We start from the raw sequence: 22,231 nt of genomic DNA, 5'->3' as shown, positions 1-22,231 counted from the left end.
GAGAGATAGAGAGAGAGAGATATAGATATATATATAGAGAGAGAGAGAGAGAGAGAGAGAGAGAGAGAGAGAGAGAGAGAGATAATCCTATCTATCTATCTATCTATCTATCTATCTATCTATCTATCTATCTATCTATCTATCTGTAGATACTCTTCACTCAAGAGGGATTGAATCACATTTATTTACTTACTTACTTAAATATTTATACCCTGCTTTCCTCCCCAGTGGGGAACCAAAGCAGCTTACAACATTGTTCTCTCCTCCATTAGCAAATCAATGGCTCTGGCTCGCTACGGCTGGCTCAGAAAGCTAACGGAGACTGTGGAGATGTATAATGAGGACTGGGAAACCAAGAAGAAACAAAGAACTCCAGACACCTGGCTGCAATTACTTACCAGAAAAGGGAAATGTCTAAGTGCTGGGAAAATCCAGATCCAGCAGTTCCGCCTGCCGTTACAAGAGCTCTCCTAGCCCTTCCCCCTTGCGAACTGCATCAAGAGGTACTGTGGCTTCATTCGACGCCATCAATGTTATGCAGCAGGGCCCTTGCGCTGCCAGGTTTACGGTGCACATCAGCAAAGCACAGCCTGACCCACCCGCTGTACCTTTATTTTTTGATGCTCGGGAATAGGGCCAACCCCTCCCAGCAAGCAGTGCAGGTGAACGGATTTCCCGAGACAGACGGAAAACCGGGGGTGGGGGGGCATGTTGCTCCAGCATTTCATTCCCACACTCTGCCTCCAAACCCTGCCCCAAATATCAAAGCCATCACTCATCAATGGTAGCTGAATCAGGAGGCATGGATATCAGAACTGCCTCCTATGGAACAACACGTCACATCTTTCTGTTTCGTTTTTTTAAATTTCCGAGCCAAATGGCAGCAGAAAGATGAAGCGGCTTGAGGTCCCCGTTGGGGAGAAAGGCTGGATATAAATAACAGGGAGCTGGTCCTGGAAAAACCTTTTTAAGGGACCTGAAACCCTGGAGAGCTGCAGCCAGTTAGAGCAAACAATACGGATCAATAGGCTGATTCAGTGTAAGGCTGCAAAGTCATATTTTCAAATGACTGGTGACCATTTGTATCAACAAGGTTCAGTCTCCCTCCCTCATTTTTAAGAAGATAAGCCCTGATGGATCAGACCAATAGTCCACCTAGTCCAGCATCCTGTCTCACACTGGGGCCAAACAGTTCTTCTGGAAGGCCAACAACAGGGCATAGAGGCTGAAGCCTTCATAAGAACATCAGAAGAGCCCTGCTGGATCAGACCAGCGGTCCATCTAGTCCAGCCTCCTGTCTCACACAGTGGCCAATCAGTTCCCCTGGAGGGCCAACAACAGGGCATAGAGGCCGAGGCCTTCCTAAGAACATCAGAAGAGCTCTGCTGGACCAGACCAGTGGGCCAACCAATTGGAGCCCACAAAAGTGGGGGATCCCCCATCCCCACTTGGGGAATGGTAACCCTAATGGCCCAAAGTCACCCAGAAAGCTGCCATGGCAGAGTGGGTGTTCGAACCTGGGGACTCCCAGAACCTCGTCCCGCACTCTTAATCACTGCGCCACACTGGCTAGACAGCCATCAGAATAATGAATATAAATACCACCCACTACTGAATGCAAAAGAAAAGAAAGGGGAGGGGGGAACCCTACAAGGAAATATACCACTTTTTTCACAGATCATTTAGAAACCCAGAAGTTTGTTATATTTCGGTGGATGTTGTGGTATCAAAACTGAGCCGCTCACAGATAGAGGAAGGGGAGGGTTTTATGGCACAGTGTCAGGCCTTATCAGTTCGGCCCACGTCAGTCAGGCTATATTGTGTCAAACCCTTGGCTATAAAGGGACATCATAAAGGCATTACAGTAACCGAGTTTTCCCTCAGACTTTCAAAACTTCCGCCACCCTCACCCACCAGAATTACGCTCGCTCTCCAAACTACCAACATTCTGTCTCACACAGTAGCCAACCAATTGCTCTGGAGGATCAACAACAGGGCAGAGAGGCTGAGGCCTTCCTAAGAACATCAGAAGAGCCCTGCTGGACCAGACCAGTGAGGGTCCATCTAGCCCAGCCTCCTGTCTCACATAGTGGCCAACCGGTTCCTCTGGAGGGCCAACAGCAGGGCATAGAGGCCGAGGCCTTCCCCTGAGGTTGCCTCCTGGCTCTGGGATTCAGAGGCTTAGTGCTTCTGAATGTGGAGGTTCCCCTCAGTCACTGTGGCTAGCAGCCAGCGATAGGCCTCTCCTCTTTGATTCTATCCCTTTGAAAGCTGTTTATTCCTGCGGCCATCACTACATCCCCTGGCAGCGAACTCCACATTTTAATCACTCTCCATGTAAAGTATTTTCCTTTGGTCCATCCTGAACTTACTGCAGCAGCTTCACTGGATTCCCTTGAGTTCTAGCATTTTGGGAGAGGGAGAAGAACTTCTCTTGGTCAACTACCTCCACTCCACACATAATTTTATAAACTTCTCTCATGTCCCACCTTAGTTGTCTCTTTTCTAAACTGAAAAGTCCCAGAACTCTTTGGCCTTTCCACTCTCAGGAAACCATCCCTGAATCCTTAACTGGGTGGGGAAATCAAGGTTTACTTACCGATAGAGAGCCACAAACTCGTCAGGACAAACCCGAACAAGACAGTAGGCTGCATGCTTGTTCTACACATGGGGAGCATCTGCATTTCCCAGTGCTGTTTCTTCTGAAAACCGAAAGAGAACAGTTGCTTGTTACAGCTCTGGAAATTAATTTCACTCGTTAATTAATTTCGCTCGTTTTCGCCCTTCTAGGACAAACCTTTATTTCTTCCAATGAAATGGGCTAAATCGGAGCCCAAAAACCTCACAGGATACTTTCAAGCAGTGTTTCCTCTAAGCTGAGCTATTGTGAGCCAGCTCACAGTTTTTTAGCCTCCGGCTCAGACATTTTTGTCTGAGCTCAGGAAGGATGGCTCCGGAGCAAACTAATGTATGCAGTAGCCAAATCGCTCGCTCATAACTTTAATGCCAGGAGCTCACAAAGTAGAATTTTTGCTCACAAGACTCCACAGCATAGACGGAGCATTGCTTTCAAGATCTGCGTTCCAATGGGAAGGCAAAAGAGATACCCAGGGCAGAGGAATTCAGACGATCAGTTCTTGAAGAAACAGCCAAGAATGGCTCGAGAGAGTTTCAACTGTTTATTGTTTCATCTTTTAAATTTTTAAATTATAAAAAGTCTTGGATGTCTGGACGGAACAGTAGTGGAGAAATGCATTAAATCTACAAACACAGGCAAAGAGTATCAGCCGCATTTTTGTTGCACCCTTCCTCGATGAAACCTAGGATGAAGTACATGGCTTCACAACAACCTTGTGAGGTAGGCTGGTCTGAGAGACAGAAAAAAACTTACTCATGGGGTTGCCAGGTCCCTCCTGGCCATCAGCAGGGGAGGGAAGATAGGGTTGCCAGATCCAGGTTGGGAAACTCCTGGAGATTTGGGGAATGGAGCCCGGGGAGGACAGGGACTTCAGTGGGGTACGGTGCCACAGAGTCCACCCTCCCAAGCAGCCATTTTCTCCAGGGGAACTGATCTCTGTTGTCCAGAGATGAGCTGTAATTCTGGAGAACCTCCAGGTCCCACCTGAAGGCTGGCATCCCTAGCCTCAATTTCACACAAACAAGTTGTAAACATGGATCGCATAACAAAGCTATAAAAAGTTTATCACCTAGGAATTGGATCCGTATATTTTGAAAGAAAAACACACGGTGCGGTCAGTTTATGGCTTGTTTTTAACCATTGTGCAGAAAAATGCACATCCCAAACCTTTTACCCTGCCTGAGCTTAAGCAAAATACATTTTGAAGGGCACGCGGGTTCAACGCCTGCCTCTGCAAAGTTGAAAGGTGTTGTGCTGGTTCGATTCCTGCCTGTTCAGTTTTGTATCTGCGAGTAATTATACGCGGGACTTTTCTCCTGTAATTAGCTGTAAGTGGGAATGACAACACTGGCACCTCACTGTGGGCACAATTATCTGCAGTCCTGAAATGATGCCCACAGAAAGGATTCCCTCTAGACACATTTAAAAGACATGTGGGGATGGAGGAGTGGCGGCAGGGGAGTGGACGCCACAGCTTTCCTTTTCTTAAGTCGGCAACTTAACAAAGAGCCAGAGAGTGATTTCAGCAAAAGATCAGCTTTATTCAGCAACTCCTAACTCAACTCCAAACAGATCAACATGAATAGCCAGAACAGCTTTTACACTGAAGCTGTTCTACTTTTAAACTCTCCCGGCTAATGTAGCCATGCCCTATTATACAATATCAACCAATGAGGTTGCAGGGATAAAGTCCAATCACAATAGTTCCCGCTCTTGGAACTGGCTGTTGGTGATTGGTCAGCTCTTCCTGGGCTACCAATTACATTTGAGGGATTAGGATCCTAGCCCAGGATGAAAGCTTCATATGGTGATTCAATGGGTGAGTTCACATACATACATTGTCAGATTGAATACACCACACCTTTGCAAAACGGTTCAATGTGCATGGAGAGGTTAAGGGGAAGAGCTGTTCTGGCCTCCTGATGGCAGTCTGTAAGGTTACCAACTCCAGGTTGGGAAATTCCTGGAGATTTGGGGATGTGTGGTGCCTAGGGAGAGCAGGGTTTGGGAAGGGAAGGGATATCAGCAAGGTATAAGGCCATACAGCCCACCCTCCAAAGCAGCCTTTTTCTCTAGGTAGGTTACCAGAAATACCCTAGGGTTGCCAACCTCCAGGTGGGACCTGGGGATCCCCTGGAACTACAGCTCATTACCAGACGACAGTTCCCCCTGAGAAAATGGATGCTTTGGAGGGTGGACTCCGCAGTATTGTACCCCACTGAGGTCCCTGCCCTCCCCAGGTTCCGCCCACCAAATCTCCAAGAGTTTCCCAACCTGGATCTGACAAACCTAGAGGAAGAAGAGACTGGATATATACCCTGCCCTTCACTACCCAAAAGAGTCTCAGAGCGGCTGACAATCCCTTCCCCTCCCCACAACAGACACCCTGTGAGGTAGGTGAGGCTGAGAGAGCTCTCTGGAGAACTGCCCTTGAGAGAACAGCCCTGAGAGAACTTATGACTGACCCAAGGTCACCCCAGCAGCTGCATGTGGAGGAGTGGGGAATCAAACCTGGTTCCCCCAGATTAGCGTCCATGCTCCTAACCACTACACCAAACTGGCAGCCCTAACCAGGGATTGTGGTGTGAGCAGGGCAGGGTTTGGGGACGGGAGGGACTTCATTTCTCCTCGGGGGTTAATGAGAATATTCTAGGGCCTAGTTGAGCTCACAGGTGTCTGTGATCTCAGCACTCTTGTTACCACCAGTGTTATCTCCTTCAAGGCCGGACAGAGGCCTGTAGTGATTGGGTATGTCATAGAAAACCTGTGCTTAATTGTATAACTTTGCGGGAGGGGGAAATTAGGAGCAGAAGCTAGCATCTTCTGGAATGTTCCTGAGAAGGTGGCCACGGTTGGAAGGGAGAGACCACCTGAATCTAGAGGACAAAGAGCTCTAATGGAGAGTTATAGGATAATAAGGGTTTTGCTAGGGTATGGTATGCTTATGCTAGGTTATGCTTTGTTATGACCAGCTGCAGTGGATAGAATGCTTTCACCCTGTAAGCAGTGTTCCCTCTACACTGAGTTAGTGTGAGCTAGCTCATAGTTTTTTAGCCTCCAGCTCACAGATTTTTGTCTTAGCTCAGGAAGGAGGGCTCCAGAGAAACTAATTTATGCAGTAGCCAAATTGCTCACTCACAACTTTAATACCAGTTGCTCACAAAGTAGAATTTTTGCTCACAAGACTCCACAGCTTAGAGGAAGCATTGCCTGTGAGAGACTTGCCATCTGTGATGCAGGTATGAAATAGAACAAAGTTTGAGTCCAGTGGCACCTTTATGACCAACGATGTTTAATGCTGGGTATAAACTTTTGTTTGCATGCACATTTCTTCATCAGGTATGTTTAAACAGGTTTCCTCAAACCTTACATACAGGTGGGGAGGGTTAGTTACCAGGAAGGGCTAGTTAGAGTCAATATGCATAAGTAACTGGGTGATAAGTATAGCTGAGATTGGATTAAAGCAGCTGGTCAGACCTGTGAATGAAAGCAGATCGGCATACAAATACAAGAGTTAACAAACAGATGTGAGAACTGAGTCCAGTGCCACCTCCAAGAACAACCAAGTTCTGTTCTGGGTATAGGGTTGCCAAGTCCATCTTCCACCCCCAGTGGGGGGCTTTGGGGGTGTTCCTGGAGGGGATGGGGCATCCCCAATTGTGATGACGTCACGTTGGGGACGTCTGCCGCCCCCCACCCCACCCGTGCGCCCGATCTCCAGAAACGGCAGTTCCCTGCAGTTAAAGTAGCCGGCAGCCGGCGTTTCCCTTTTAAGAACGAAGCTGGCTTTTCCCTGCAAGCTTGCGGAGTTCGCGCTTGGGATGAAACACGGGTTGCACACACTTAAAGGGAGAGAGATGGGTGGCTGTGGGTGTTGGGGGGTGGGGCTTCCCCCGCCAGCCCTCTGGCCTGCGGCGGGAGAACTCCCCCCCAAACCGGGGGGGGGGGGTTTGGCAACCCTATCTGGTTATAAGCGAGAACTGAGAGACTTCGCATTTATAGATGGACACTTCTTCAGATACACTGAAATGGATTGCCTCGGGCATTACATATAGGTGTGTGGGGGGGAGATAGTGGCCAGGAAGGGCTAATTAGAGTCAAGATGCATTAAGTAACAGCTACGATTGGAATAATGCAGTTGGTAAGATTTGTGAATAGCAGCAAATTAGCAAACAGATAATAAAAGAGTTAACAACAGATGTGAGGACCAAGTGGGAGTCCAGCGACACCTTTAAGACCAACAAAAGTTTAATTCTGAGTAAATGTGAGAACTGAATGGCTTCAGCAGGTAATGTATTAGTTAGAAAAGATAGCGTCCTTATTTTCTTATTAGCCTGATGAGACTGTGCTGAGTAGCTGATATATTTTAGTAACTTAATAGACCTGAATTCATTTTTAAAAGGTTCGGTCTGCTGTGTGCAAATCCCACCTTGAGAAGTCACCCGTAAACAGGTTTGGGGAGTTGTTCAGGGGTTCCAGGAGTGGCAGCCAGGAACAACAACTCGGGGGGACCAGAGGGTGTCCATGGCAATGGGGTGCAACACCAAAGAGTCCACCTTCCAAAGCAGCCCTTTTCTCCAGGGGGACTGACCTCTGTCACCTGGACATCAGATGTAATCCCAGGAGATCTCCAGCCACAAGCTGGAGGCTGGCAGCCCTATCCCCAGAGGAACTGATCTTGGTTGTCTGGAAATCAACTGTAATAGCACGAGTTCTCCGAGTGCCACCTAGAGGGTGGTGACCTGACTTCCATATGAAACGGGGGGGTATTTCAGGAAGGAGAGAAAGGAGTGGGCAGTGTAACAGAGCTCCACACATCTAAGTGCAGCACAGAGAAAGTGAACTGAAACAGACCTTTCTCTCTCTCTCCCATAATACTAGGAAACCGAATGGCGATAAATTAAAGACAGACAAAAGGAAGCAGGGCTATTTTGGGGCAGGAACGCACAGGAACGGAGTTCCGGCTGGGTCCTGAGTTGGCCACGCCCAGCAGGAACGCATCAGCATAATAGGCCACACCCAACAGCAGAAACTCATTAGGGTTGGCTACATTAGGGGTGTGTGGCCTAACATGCAAAGAAGTTCCTGCTACAAAAAAAGCTCTGGGTTTTGACAACGAACAAGGTAAATAAAATAAGAAGCAAAAGGTGGGTGTGGCTGGATGAGCACACTTCTGGTAACGTGGGGGTGTGGCCTAATATGCTAATGAGTGGTGCTGTCAGGGGTGTGGCCCAATATGCTAATGAGTTTCTGCTATTGGGTGTGGCCTATTATGTAATGAGTTCCTGCTGGGCTTTTTCTACAAAAAAAGCCCTGAAAGGAAGTACTGCTTTACTTTGAAGACGAGACAAAAGGATGGACCGCTTCACTTGCAGTCGCAGAGCACACAGTAATGGCCACTGGCTTAGATGGATGTAAGAAGGCGTGGATGGATTTATGGAGGATGCATCTGTTGCTGGGTATTAGCCGTGACCGCCAAATAGGACAGAGAATGCATCTGACTGTCCAATGGTGGCTAGCAGCCAGGCTGTCAGGTTCAGCGGCAAGTAAATCTCCACACACGTTTCCAAGGAAGCGTTATGCTTTATTAGATTAGAATGGCTCTCACGGTCTCCCTAGCACTGTTTACAGCAAGCGGCAGAGCAGCGAGCAAGCCAGGATCAGAGACGGGAACAAGCAAAACATGGCAGCTGGCTGACACAGGCCCGTATTCTGTGGTTTGTGGGGCAAATTTTTTTCGGGTGGATCTGAAGTTCTCAGCGCAGAAAGAAAAGCAATTTAGCCAACAGAACGCTGTTACCAGGATAGATCTCTGAATTGCAAGCTGCCAACCACTTTAGATGACAGTTCTCAGCTGCTGCAAGTTAATCACTTCTGCCAGCCTAGGCAACAACTCTGTTAACAAGTTGGCAGGTGGGGGTGATGACTTCTATAGTTAAGAAAGCTAACAGGTAGAAAAACTCTCTTAAAGGAGACCAGTTTCTTGACAAAGAAGTGGAAGGGATCCTAGAGGTCACCTACTCCAACCCCTTTGCTCAGTGTGGGAATTCATCAACTACAGCACCCCACTCTGCTTAAAAGAACACACACCTTTAAAATGTTTTTAAAATACTGAAAAGAGCTTTTACAGGATAAATTCTTGTGGGGCTGTGCCTTTAAGAAAGGGGGCAGAGCCCCCCAAAGCCCCACCCAATTATGGGCCTGCTAGCAATCAACAGCAAAGGACTGTTGTCTTGTGGGGCTTGGTTGTGGCCTTCCCGGCAGCCACAGCTGGAATTAGGGTTGCCAACCTCCAGGTGGTACTTGGAAATCTCCCATTATTACAAATGAACTCCAGATGCCCAAGACTAGTCCCCCTGGAGAAAATGGCTGCTTTGGAGGGCGGACGCTATAGCATTATACCCTGCAAAGGTCTCTCCCTTTCCCAAACTCTGCTATCCCCTGGCTCCACCCCGCAAATCTCCAGGTATTTCCCAACACAGAGCTGGCAACCCTAGCTAGAGTCAGGAAACTGGACTAGAAGGACCTTTGGTCTGATCCAGCATGGTGAGTCTTATGTTCTTATATTTTGGGGGGACAAAAGAGAAGCTAGGACCACTGCAGTTTCTTGCTTCCTTCCAATTTAAGAGAACAGATTAGGCCTTCCAGCCCTAGAGTCAGGCTCTTGGTTGGGAAATTCCAGGGGTTTGGGGGCGGGGGTGGAGCCTGAGGAGTGTGGGCTTTGGGGAGGGGCCTCAGCAGGGTATAATGCCAGAGAGCCCGCCCTCCAAAGCAGCCATTTTTCTCCAGGGGAACTGATCTCCGTAGCCTGGAGATCAGTTGTAATTCTGGGAGCTCTCCAGGCCCCACCTGGAGGCTCAAGCACCAAACACACGGGGAACACGGCACGGTTGAGCAAACATAGGAAAACACCAAGTTAGAACAAAACACACAATACTATCTTCATATATTGATTTAAATCATATACTTAAATACCCCGGAGAAGCCTTCTATAGAATTGTTGACATGTGCATTGTAGCATTGTGAGCTCTGGTTCCAGGAAAAATAATTTTGCCTGAAGAAGAATCTCTCGAAACGCGCAAGTTTTGCCTGGGAGGCGTGTTGCTTTGATGCTTGCTGTATTTCTTCCTGGGAAGCATAACAGCCTGCTGCGTCTCTCATCACTGACCACTGCTGCATCGCTCATCAGTCTCTCATCAGAAAGTAGGGTTGCCAAGTCGACTGGACTCACCGGCGAGGGAGCGTCGCCGGGGTCCAGGAGCTGCCGAGGGACGCGCCGCCAGAACGTCACAGGAAGTGACGCACGACGTAGAGCATGTTTGGGGCGTGGCCCCAATCGTTGGAGGGAAAACCATAGAGTTTTCCCTCCGACGACTGGGGCCACGCCCCCAACGTGATCTACGTGGTTGCGTCACTTCCTGTGACGCAGCCACGCTGCGCTTCAGGGGGCGGGGTTCCCCCCAGGGCCCGATTCCGCAGTGGTGGAAATCGGGCCTCCAAAGCGGGGGTTTACCCACCCCCCGTTGGCAGCCCTATCAGAAAGCAAGATAGTCTACAGCATTGGAACCTGTCTCTGCAGCTGTGGACTTTTCTACTAGATAATGTTCTTTAGGGTTTTGTACTGTAATGAATAAAATACACTAGGGTCTCTATTGTATTTAAGTATATGATTTTAATCAATATATGAAGAAATAGTAGCATAATCGTATTGAGTGTTTTGTTATAATACGGTGTTTTTCTACGTTTGCCCCACCTGGAGGCTGGTCAATCTACCTAGAGTGGACAGAGAAGAGGAAACACCTAACCTAACTCTAAAGGAAGACTGAAAGGCAGGAGCAGAGAGAAAAACAAACTGTTAAGTAGTTATTACTGTGGAGGGAAGGAGACGTAACCCTGCCGGTAATTGCCCGCTTTGTTTTGTTTTGATTTCAAGATTCGGAAAGCCACGCGAAACGCTCCAGTTGGAGAGGCTGCACGGCTGAGCGCACAATCGCCAAAAACAGCTGCAGCAGCACTCGGGTAGCTTCGGAATACTGAAATTCTAACTTCTCCGCTTAAAAAGTGCCCAGAGAGGGTTGCCAGCCTCCAGGTTAGGGTTGCCAGGTCTGGGTCGCAAAATACCTGGAGACTTTGGGGGTGGATCCGGGAGAGGGCGGGGTTTGGGGAGGGGAGGGGCCTCAGTATGGTACAAGGCCATAGAGACCGCCTTCCCAAGCAGCCCTTTTCTCCAGGGGAGCTGATCTCTGTCAGCTGGAGATCAGTTGTAAAAGCCGGAGATCTCCAGGCCCCATCTGGAGGGTGGGAACCCTGAGGGTTGGAGGTATTCCACTATTACAACTGATCTCCAGGTGACAGAGATCAGTTCCCCTGGGGAGAAAATGGCGGCTTTGGAAGGTGGACTTTATGACGTTATACCCCATTGAAGTCCCTCCCCTCTCCAAACCCCGCCCTCCTCGGGCTCCGCTGCCAAAATCTCCAGGTATTTCCCAATCTGGAGCTGGCAACCCTATGCTCAAAAGAGAGGGGGAGAATTCCTTCCTTCAATCCACTACCACCCACCAACTATGCAATATTACAATTAAATATATCCCAAGCCTCATTTTTTTTAAAAAAAATTTAGAATATCACAACAGCCTTTCAGACAAGACTCTTTGTATCATTATATTTATGACATGCACATCCAGTACCCAGATCGTAGGCATACACGCCATGAGATCTTTGCTCCTGATGGTCGGCAGCTAGGGTTGCCAAGTCGATCTTCACTGGGAGCGGGGGGCTCCCGGCCGGCGTCTAGTGTGCGCACCGCACGCATGTCACCCGGAAGTGACGTGACCACACCAGGCACGCTGGGGGTGGGGCCACGGCCGTACGAGGGAAAACCATAGAGTTTTCCCTTGGATGGCCGTGGCCCCGCCCCCAGCATGCCCGGCATGGTTGCGTCACTTCCGGGTGACGTGCACGTCGGGGAGGAGTTCCCCCTGGGGCCCGATCCAGCGGCGGCGGGGAATGGGCCTCTGGGGCGGAGGTTTCCCCGCCCCCCGGGGGGACTTGGGAAGCCTATCGGCAGCCAACTCCACAAGCGAGGTTGGATTTCTATTTGATGAGTATTTCTATTTGATGTGTATTGCTCTATTTTTAAGGATCTGGGGGAGAAATCTAGGACTCCAGCGGACTGTGCAGGCTGTCAGAAGCTAAAGGGATTTCTAAAATCACAAATAACCCCCACTTAAGGGTTGCCATCTCTGTTGGGTTGGAAAATACCCGGAGATTTTGGGGGCTGGAGCCTGGGGAGGGTGGGGTTTGGGGAGGGGAGGGGCCTCAGCAGGGTATGATGCTGTAACATTCACCCGCCAAAGCAGCCATTTTCTCCAGGGAAAAAAATCTCTGTCATCTGTCAACCTCTATGTAGCGGCTGGAGATTTCCCACTACCAGGGCCTTTTTTGTGGAAAAAGCCCAGCAGGAACTCATTAGCATAATAGGCCACACCCAACAGCAGAAACTCATTAGCATGTTAGGCCACACCCCTGACAGCACAGCTTATTGGCATATTAGGCCACACCCCCATGTTACCAGACGTGTGCTCATCCAGCCACACCCACCTTTTGCTTCTTATTCTGTTTACCTTGTTTGTTGCCAAAACCCAGGGCTTTTTTGTAGCAGGAACTCCTTTGGATGTTAGGCCACACACCCCTAATGTAGCCAATCCTAATGAGTTTCTGCTGTTGGGTGTGGCCTATTATGCTAATGAGTTCCTGCTGGGTGTGGCCAACTTGGAAGCCACGCCGGAACTCCATTCCTGTGCGTTCCTGCCCAAAAATAGCCCTGCCCACTATTACAACTGATCCCTAGGTGACCAAAAAAACCATTAGCAACCAGTTACTAAAATGGAATGTGAAGGCAGTTTAAAAATCTCCTATAGTGTCGGACTAAAGGCTCACTTCTAGGCATTCCGTTATTGACCTAAAAAGATGCAAGGCTGGATCATTTGACAGGTCTGGCATGGACTTCAATCCACTCTCCCCACAGTAACACTGGAAAGATTTGTTGAGCATCACGATATTTGGAGAATGTACATTCTTTTCATAAGATTCACACATTTTAGGAATATTAGGCTTTTTCCTTAAGCGCCTGACAGTGCAATCCAAATCAGAGTTCTACCTTTCTTAAGCCTATAGAAGTCAATGGGCTTAGAAGAGTTTAACTCTGGTTAGAAGTACACTGTAAATGACCAAGTCTGAGCATCCGTGTCTTGTTTTAACATATGGGGACCCTTACCCTATATGATTATTTCACAGCGGAGATCATTAATTTAGAGAAAGATTTAAATACTTAATATAGTTAAGCCTGTTTACAGTGCAGTCTAGGATTCTGAGCAGACCTATTTAGGATTGCGTTCTTAATTATATAAAACATGGTATCCCTCTTTAAGTCCAATTCATTCTACGGCTTTCCTGTCTAGGGTGTGAGAATACTGTCAGATAGCAAACCTTCATGTGTCATCATGCAGCACAGGTCAAGAACTCTTCCCAGATTTGTGCCACTGTTCATCCTGTTGGGAGATTTCACTGGACTACTCAGCACGGTATCTAACATATCATCCATTCCCATGCGTGTTTAGTGGCCTTCACCTTTCGGCAACTTTCGCTTCTGAACCAGCTCTGAGGTCATGCTTACAGTATTGTTTTTCTTTTAAAGAAATCATTCTGTTCCCACAAAATGAAGGAAACAGAAGCATAACGATCTTACATAAGCTGCTGCTCAGTTAGATCACACAGTTCTGTGACTGACCAGTTCACCTGGAGAAAATGGCCACTTTGGAAGGCGGTCTCTATGGCATTGTACCCCATGGAAGTCCTTCTCCTCCCCAAACCCCGCCCTCCTCAGGCTCCAGGTATTTTCCGACCTGGAGGCTGGCAACCTTACCCCACTTGCTCCCCAGAGTTCTGAACACCATTCAAGAGTTGTAGATGGCCCCGGTCACACGGGCCGGAAATCGTGCGCGGGGGGGGGCGTGGCTAATTGCCCCGGAGGAAACTAACGTGCGGCTGCCCGAGCACACGTCCCGGTCGAGGTCCCGTGGCTCGGAGGAAATGCTGATCAGACGGGTATCCTGCAGCACGGCACAGAAGCCACGCCGCACGATCGCACTAGCAATCGCTCTTTGTGCGCATGCGCTGTTGGGCGCTGTTGCGCAACCTGTGGAGACGAACAGTGCCGGGCGCCGGATGCCACGTAAGTCCACCGGGAACGCGATCAGACGCCCGCCCTTGGCCAGCAGTTTCAGGAAATTGGTACTTTGTAGGTACTAGTTTTTAACTCCACACCTTCGGCGGGGAGCCACGGGTTCGCCACGGGAGCACTGTGCTTCCCAGATGTTGGGGTGAGATCGCGCCTGGAAAATCTGCGGGACTCCCGTGCCTCTCCCACGGCAACTTTGCCGTGTGACCGGGGCCGATATTTGTTTATGGATTATTTATAACCTACTTATCTCCTCAGTAGAGGGCCCAAAGTGGTATACAACACTGTTATCCCATCCTCTCTTTTATTCCTACTAAGAACCATGCGAGGTCGGTTTGACTGAGAAAGAGCACCTGCCCCAAGTTCACCTAGCAAGCTGCCTTGGCAAAGTAGGTACCTTCCGGATCCTAGTACAACCACTACACCACGCTGGCTTTCCTCCTGGAAGGGGGGAATGGTATGGCCCTGGTTAAGAATCCCTGGACTAGGTGCTCTGTACAAAATGAAAATCAGACACAGCCTCTCTCTCCCCAGGCTTACAAGATACACAAAGAAAAGAGACCGGGATGGAAAATAAGGTTGCTAGACCCCAGTTCCTACTTTTGGGGGCTCCAATCCACCACTGGCCAGCTGGCTGGTGGGGGAGGCCCCACCCCCTAACAGGGGAGGCCCCACCCCCTAACAGGGGAGGCCCCACCCCCTAACAGGGATGTCACCGGGCAACGTCCCAGACACGATGATGTCACCTGGAAGTGACGTCATCATGCTGACACTCTTTAGGCAAACTCTATGGTTTTTAAGGTAAAAAACCCCCATCGTTATGCCCAAAAACAGTGTCTCACACACACACCGCCACGATGTCCCCAATGCAATGACATACTTTTTGGGTGATGTCATCACTTTGTGCTGGCAGCCCTAACAGAAAAGGAAGGTGATCTGTTAAAGACCAGAATGGAGATGTGAATTTTTAAAAATCAGGTATATCAGAGGTCCCCAGACCTTTTGAGACTAGGGGCACACTCAGACTTCTGACACCGTGAGGTGCGCATAGCCGCAAAATGGCCACCGCAGGAGGCACAGCCAGCTACAAAATGGCTGCCACAGCTTACCTTCAATCACACACACTGAAGATCCTTGTTCTGTGGCGGCAGCTGCCGCTAAAGCCATGTTTTTAAAAATCTCCAGTGGCCAATCAGAAGCAAAAGCCCCACCTGGCCCTGCACACTTTCTAAAAAGTTGGGGACCTCTGAGGCAGTGTTCCCTCTAAGCTGAGTTAGTGTGAGCTAGCTCACAGTTTTTAAGCCTCCGGCTCACACATTTTTGTCTTAGCTCAGGAAGGGTGGCTCCAGGGCAAACTAATTTACGCAGTACCCAAATTGCTCGCTCACAACTTTAATGCCAGGAGCTCACAAAGTAGGATTTTTGCTCACGAGACTCCACAGCTTAGAGGGAACATTGCTCTGAGGTATATAAACGCACCAGTGTGGGAGCCCAATGAAGCCAGGAAGTAGAGCATTCATGTCATGGGGAACACGAAAGGGACTGAGGAGCCATTTTGGGTTCAGGGTGAGTGAGGACGCCTGACTAGAGTGAGACAAGTCACAGAGAGAAGAACGTAGAAAGATGCACGGGAGACCGGTAGAATGAAGACCTTTGAAGGTCAGTGGAAGGATGTTGAACAAAATAGGAGAAGAAAAGAGGAAACCAAGCTAGAGAAGAGTAACCTGATCCTGATGAGGCAACTGAGAGGCAAGAAGCTTGAGAAAAGGGGCAGGAGGAAGACGAAGCAAAAGGGTGTCACAATCCCTGGCTGAGACAGCAAAGAAAAATTCATAGTTGCTTCAAGTGGGAGAAAAGGGTGAATTTTATAGACCTCACCAAGACGGGAAGAACAGGATGTAGCAGCTGAGCGGATGGAGGGAAGAAAGGGAAGAATGATGCGCTTCAGAGGTCAGGGCTGGCACTAGCCGGGTTTGGTGGGGGAGCCCCGGAGGCTACTGGAAGTACAATTTTACTACATTTTTATCCTTCCTTTCCTCTAAGGACCTCAGAGCAACAGACATGGGTTTCCCCTTTTTCCTCACAACCCTGTGAGGTAGGCTGGGCTGAGAGAGAACGGCTGGTCCAAGATCGTCCCGCAAACTGTACGGCAGAGAGGGGATTTGAGTCACGGGGTCCTAGATCCTAGTCTGATGCTATAACATCCTGGCTCTCAGCTTCCCTCTTTTCCAAACTGCAGTTTTCTTAGCACACATATGCACCTCTCCTAGGGTTGCCAGACTCCTGGTCTGGCCAGCGCATCCCCCAAACTTTGGGGCTCCAATCTGGCAGCGGCCAGCCCCCCAAAGAGGACTGTCGCATGTTGATGTGGTCAGAACGATGATATCAGACAGAAGTGATGTCACACAGAAGTGACGTCATCACGCCGGGGACGTTGTGCGTCAATACTCAAGCCTTTTGCCCAAAAACTCTATGGCAGCCATAGAGTTTCAGCCAAAGTGTTAGAGTGTCAATGCGTGACATGCCCAGTGTGATGACGTCACTTCTGTCTGATGTCATCACAAGGACAACGTCACGCACAGCAACATTGTCCCGCCCCCACTTCTGGACCGCTCCCTCCAACCCCTTATAGCCAGGACAATCGGACCTGGTAACCCTAATATCTCCTTTCCCCTCTACAGGAGGCCTGTCACCTAATGTTCCCTCTAATTTTTCCCCCTCCTGCACAGAGCAGTTCACACCCTGAGCAGAATATAACTGCTGTAATCTTAAAATGGGCAGCGGGCAGTGCAAGACCCTGTGCGGCTCCAGACTGCTGCTGTTTTTGACCTTTAAAGCTCTATATGGCCTGGGGCCTGCCTACCTGAAGGACCGCCTTTCCCCACATGTCCCCCAGAGAGCACTGAGGTCAGGGTCGCAAAACCATTTGGTCCTCCCTGGACCGAAAGACACCAGACTGACCTCTACCAGGGCGAGAGCCTTCTCAGTGGCAGCTCCACACTGGTGGAATGAGCTCCCGGAGGACATCAGGGCCCTGCGGGACATTTTACTGTTCCGTAGGGCCTGTAAAACGGAGCTCTTCCACCAGGCCTTCGACTAGGAGCCACCACTAATAACACCAATAACATCAATCGACATCAACAATACTAACTGAACTGAATAATACTAACTATGCTGGATGCCGACTGGGACCATTTTTTGGGAACATCTGTCATGGCCACCGGGTTGTTATTGCTACCAGCACTTTATTTTTATTATATTCTATTTATTGTGAGCTATAACTTGGTATGTTGGTGTTTTATATTTTTAATCCTTAATGTAAGCCGCCCTGAGCCGGCCTGCAGTGGGGAGGGCGGGATAAAAATTGAATTAATAATAGATAAATAAATAAGCGGGGCTTCCTGGGTTAATGAGCGGCCGCTCATGTGCACAGCTTAGAGGAAACAGTGGTATCACCCCATTCAAGCCCTGAGGTGTCCTTGAACAAGAAGAGAGAGAAAGCGATGTTCAGTTGAAGAAACATCTGCAGTGCTATTAAGGACTATTAGCATGTGATGTGTGTTTTTTTCAAGTTCCCCACTCTCATCCTGTTTCAGCTGAGGCCAACCTGTAGTGACACTCACAATTTATAGGAACCAGACCGCAACCATATACTTATCTACTAGAAGTGAAAATGAGAGTGAAGGAGGAGAATGAAGGTGGGGAGGAGATCTGTTTTAAGAAAGGAGAAACCGTTTGGAAGGAAACAATAGAAAAAGCAATCTGGAGTCTTAAGGGCTCAGACAGACCAGATGAAGAACACACAAGCTGCAGCCTCAATTTGCCTCTGGGCTGTGCAGGGAAGGGAGGGGGGATTTAACTCTTCAACCTCTGCTCAGTTTCACTAATTGAAACTGGGCTCCCTGCTTTCTTATTGTCATTCTAACAGGGGGAAATGAGTTCTGTAGAACCCATCTTTACTCCTTTAAACCCCAAACAACACCATGAGCTCCTAAGAGAGACGATGGGATAGAAAAGCTCAAGGAAGATAGATCCGTCAGCATCATTTGTGACCTGACCCTTGTTTACCCAAGAAGGTCAGTAGTGCTGAAGGTCACCAGCCTGGAAACGTTGTTAGAGATCCAAACAATGAATCAGATGGGGAAAATATTTGAGGGGACGCAGGAAACAGCCTTGGGAAACACCAGAAGATGGTTATTCTCTTCCCCTTCCTGGTTGTGGTAACAACGGAGGCTCTTTCCTTTTTCCCGGTCTCAATTCCAAGTTCTTTTTCTTCCTCCTTCTATGCTTTGTGAGTGGCAGCTCAGACAAAACCCTTTTCATTCCCCACCAAGAATGCAGCAGACAAACATTGCTCTTCTCCAGTTCTGTTGTTTGCAAACTTTTTTTTTTTAAACTGCATTCCCACCCTTCAAAAAAAAAAGAAAGAACATGATTCTGAACTGGTTTTGTGTGAGCAGAGGTCACCGTCAATGCTCCCTGTAAGCTGTGGAGTCTTGTGAGAAAAAATTCTACTTTGTGAGCTACCGGTATTAAAGTTCTGAGCAAGCGATTTAGCCACTGCGTAAATTAGTTTGCTCTGGAGCCATCCTTCGTGAGCTAAGACAAAAAAAAATGTGTGAGCCGGAGGCTAAAAAACTGTGACCTAGCTCACACTAACTCAGCTTAGAGGGAACACTTGTCACCGTGATCTGTTGAGGTGCTGCACAGCTGTCTGCCAGGAGACTGCATTCACATGGCCCACCAACACATTCACAAGATCAGTGTGTTAAAATCCCGCTCTCCCCACGCAGCCACCATGGAGGGACCTTCCTACGTATGCAACGCTCTTGTGAATCAGTCCTTCGCTACCTTGCTGTGACGTAACTGGATCGCTGAGTGGGATTCCCAGAACTCAGGTTATCTGCAGGAACGGGGCAGGGAATGGAATGGGCCATGACACAACTGATCAGTGTGAAGTGCAGAGTAGAGGGGAATATAAAAGAAGGGAAACAGGTTTTTTCACTTTCTCTCTGGACAGGAAAAAGGTAGATGAAAAGCTGGGTTTCCCCCCATATTTGTGGCACGGCTGCTCTGCGTGCAGGAAATGCAGACCGGTTTTCTTCTGACACCGGACTGGGTAGGGGATGCTGCAGTTCATAACCCAATTTGGTCACCTGAGTGACTGTTTCCCTGCCAGATGCAAGCTCAAAACGACTAGGAAGCAGGCAAGGATATTTCATGGAAGGCATGCAGGCATGCAGCCAGGATTTTGTGATTTGTGGGGCAAATTTTTCTCTGGTGGAGCTGAAATTCTCAGTGCATAAAGAAAAGCCATTTAGCCAACAGAAAGCTGTTACCAGGATAGATCTCTAAATTGCAAGCTGTCAACCAGTTTAGATGACAGTTTGCAGCTGCTGCAAGTTAATCACTTCTTCTAGCCGATTCTGTTAACAAGCTGGCAGGAGGGGGTGATGACTTCTATAGTCAAGAAAGCTAACACCGAGGCAGGAAAACTCTCTTTAAAAAGACCAGTTTCTCGACACAGAAGGGATCCTAGAGGTCACTTGCTCCAACCCCTTTGCTCAGTGCAGGTATTAGCCAACTACAGTAGCCCACTCTGCTTAAAGGAGTGCACACCTTTTAAAAAATGTTCTAAAACGATTGGGGGAAAGCATTTACAGGAAAAAATTTTGTGGGGCTGTGCCTTTAAGAAAAGGGACAGAGCCCCCCAAAGCCCCACCAGTGCTATGGGCCTGAAGACACATACAGATATTTACAGGGCTGTTTTTGTAGAGAAAGCCCAGTAGGAATTCATTAGCATAACAGGCCACACCCAGAAGCAGAAACTCATTCGCATATTAGGCTACACCCCTGACTGCACCACTCATTAGCATATTAAGCCGCACCCCCATGTTACCAGAAGTGTGGTCATCCAGCCACACCCACGGAGCCAGCCGGAACTCCGTTCCTGTGCGTTCCTGCCCAAAAATAGCCCTGCAGATATATCTTCCCTGCAACGAAGACCCCCTGAGGCCACAAAGCCACTCCAAAAAGGATTTTTTAGTCTTTCCCAAACACAAGATTCAGATGGGCTGCCTAGCAAATGCCTAAGAATGCCAGTGGCAGACAAGACCTTCAAAGTGAAGCAGCCTTTCCTGAAAATGCAAAGACTAAACATTTCCCACAGCTGAGCAGCTGCCCATCGAAACCCTATCGTGAGAGTGTATTCCCAAGACGGAGAACCCAAATGAATCGTCAAAATCCCTCGTGAGTGTTCTGAGAAGTTACCTGGGAAGCACTGATTTCATCCCACCATTCCCAGAAGTCTAGAAATGCCATCTCCCTCCAAATTCTAATGCACGTATGTGAAATTAAAGAGGTGCTAGTTGAGTGCACGTAGAAGAGCTTGAGCTTGCCAACCAACAGTCCCTTTCTTTTCCCTGCAGATTTCTTCTCTTGCATTTCTGACAGTCAGTTAAGATGGTCAGCCTTTCGGGCAAAGCATGTCACTAGTTAGGTTCACAGACTGAAGTGGCACCATGACCGTACCTGAGTCTGTGGGAAAAGAAGCCAGCAACAGCACAGGAGTGATCTGGTGCAACTGCTATTCCAAAGGGTTCTCCTGCTCCCCTGTAACTGCTCCTGAGCGGAATCGGGCCCCAGCATGCTTGGGAATATTAGTTCCCTGACCTCTCATCTGTCTGTAAATGGGACAACGTCTGCTTGGAATATGTACTGTAGTTTGGAATGGTAGATTTAGATGTAATTCTCTATTCTGGGGACGAGGAAAATACTTTAAAGTTTGCCGCCATGCTAGAAAGGAGATGGATGGGATCTAACAACTGGATTCTCACCATTTTGGGCACATCAGCCTCCAGTTCTGACATATTTATTACCTGTGTTGATCTTTCCACTCAGTTGAACCCAAACAGAAGATAACCAGAAACCAAGCTTGTCATTCTTTTTATCTGTTAAAAAAAAATCTTCACTGTTTTGCGTGCTAATTTAACAGGTCACCCTCTATATAGACAATTGTGATCTGTAATTCCATTCCAATGTATCTGATGAAGCGTGCCTGCACACCAAAACTCACACCTTGAATAAAACTCTGTTGGCCTTCAAGGTGCAACTGGACTCAGACTTTGCTCTACTGCTTCAAAACAACACGGCTGCTCCCTTTGCTCGGTTCCCCTGACAGGGATTTCTAAAATCAGTCAAGGAGATAATTGCATTCAATTCTTATAATGCTTCCTCAGGCTATGATATTAACTCCAACCCTATGTTAGTAGATCTTAAAATGATAATTCTTCTTGTAATCTGCAAGCTATCATCTTATCCTCTCCAGAATAATTAAGCCTTATCTTATTTACTTCGATATTTCTACCTGGCTTCTCTTATCCTCTCCAGAATAATTATGCTCCATCTCGTTGATTTATTTAGATATTTATACCCCGCTTTTCTCTCCAGTGGGGACCTAAAGCAGAGAGAGCGACTGCCCCTAGGTCACCCAGTAAACTTGCGTGGCACAGCAAGGTTTCGAACTCAACTCTCCCAGATTGCTAACCTGACCTTCCAACTACTACAACACACTGGAGCTATCTGTGTGTATTATTTTACAAAGGCACTATCTGTACTGCTCCAGTGGTTGTGTATGTAAAATGCTGTCAAGCTTCAGATGATTTGAGCCGACCCTGGCAAGGGCCTTTCAAGGCAAAAGAGAAGGAGAGGTGATTTGCCTTTGCCTTCTTCTGCAGAGCCTTCCCTGGTGGTCTCCCATCCAAGTACTAACCCTGCTTAGCTTCTCCCAGCAAGGGGCTTTCAGGGCAAGTGAGAAGCAGAGGTGGTTGGCCATGGCCTTCCTCTGCAGAGCCTTCCTTGGTGGTCTCCCTTCTAAGGACTAACCCTGCTCAGCTTCTGAGATCGGAAAAGATCAGGCTATACCATGTCGCCTTCCCTCCCCTTCAGTAATGACTTTATTTGCTTTTTTATGGCAACCTGCCATACTGTCACCTTCACCCAACAAGGATGTTTTGGTCCTTCTGTCTCCTCTTCCTGGCACAGGCCCAGCCTGGCTTGTTTTTCTCTCCGATCAAAAATGTTTTCTCATTTACATCGCTGTCCACCCTACTGGACTGCACCTCTGGCCCTCGGATCTAGCAGAACTGCTGTCTTAAACTTCATACATGCATAGAATTTGGTAGCCACGAATTCCATAGGTTCCAAAATGGTGCATGGCTCCTGTAGTTATCCAGCACACTACCACTGATGTTAACAGTGCTTTAATGGTTTTAAGAAAGCATAACTCTGCTCAGAACTTCACCGTTGATCTCTTTCTTGCAGTCTTTCTCAGCAAAACCATTTGCTTTGGCCAT

The 22,231-nt window shown here is 48.4% G+C and overlaps 1 protein-coding gene across 1 annotated transcript in view; it reads right to left on the bottom strand.

Annotated features, from left to right (window-relative positions):
* LOC107106710 (dual oxidase 2-like) overlaps nt 1-22,231 on the bottom strand; it is a 90,177-nt gene extending 67,946 nt beyond the window's left edge. The window contains exon 1 of the mRNA XM_015406891.1: nt 22,180-22,231. Within this exon, the coding sequence (XP_015262377.1) occupies nt 22,180-22,231 (52 nt within the window). The remainder of the gene's footprint in view (nt 1-22,179) is intronic.

Source organism: Gekko japonicus, unplaced genomic scaffold, assembly GCF_001447785.1.
Source record: "Gekko japonicus isolate JY-2015 unplaced genomic scaffold, Gekko_japonicus_V1.1 scaffold1207, whole genome shotgun sequence".
In the NCBI taxonomy this organism is placed as follows: domain Eukaryota; kingdom Metazoa; phylum Chordata; class Lepidosauria; order Squamata; family Gekkonidae; genus Gekko; species Gekko japonicus.
The sequence above is the reverse complement of the archived record's forward strand: the minus strand, read 5'-3'. Positions and strand labels throughout refer to the sequence as shown.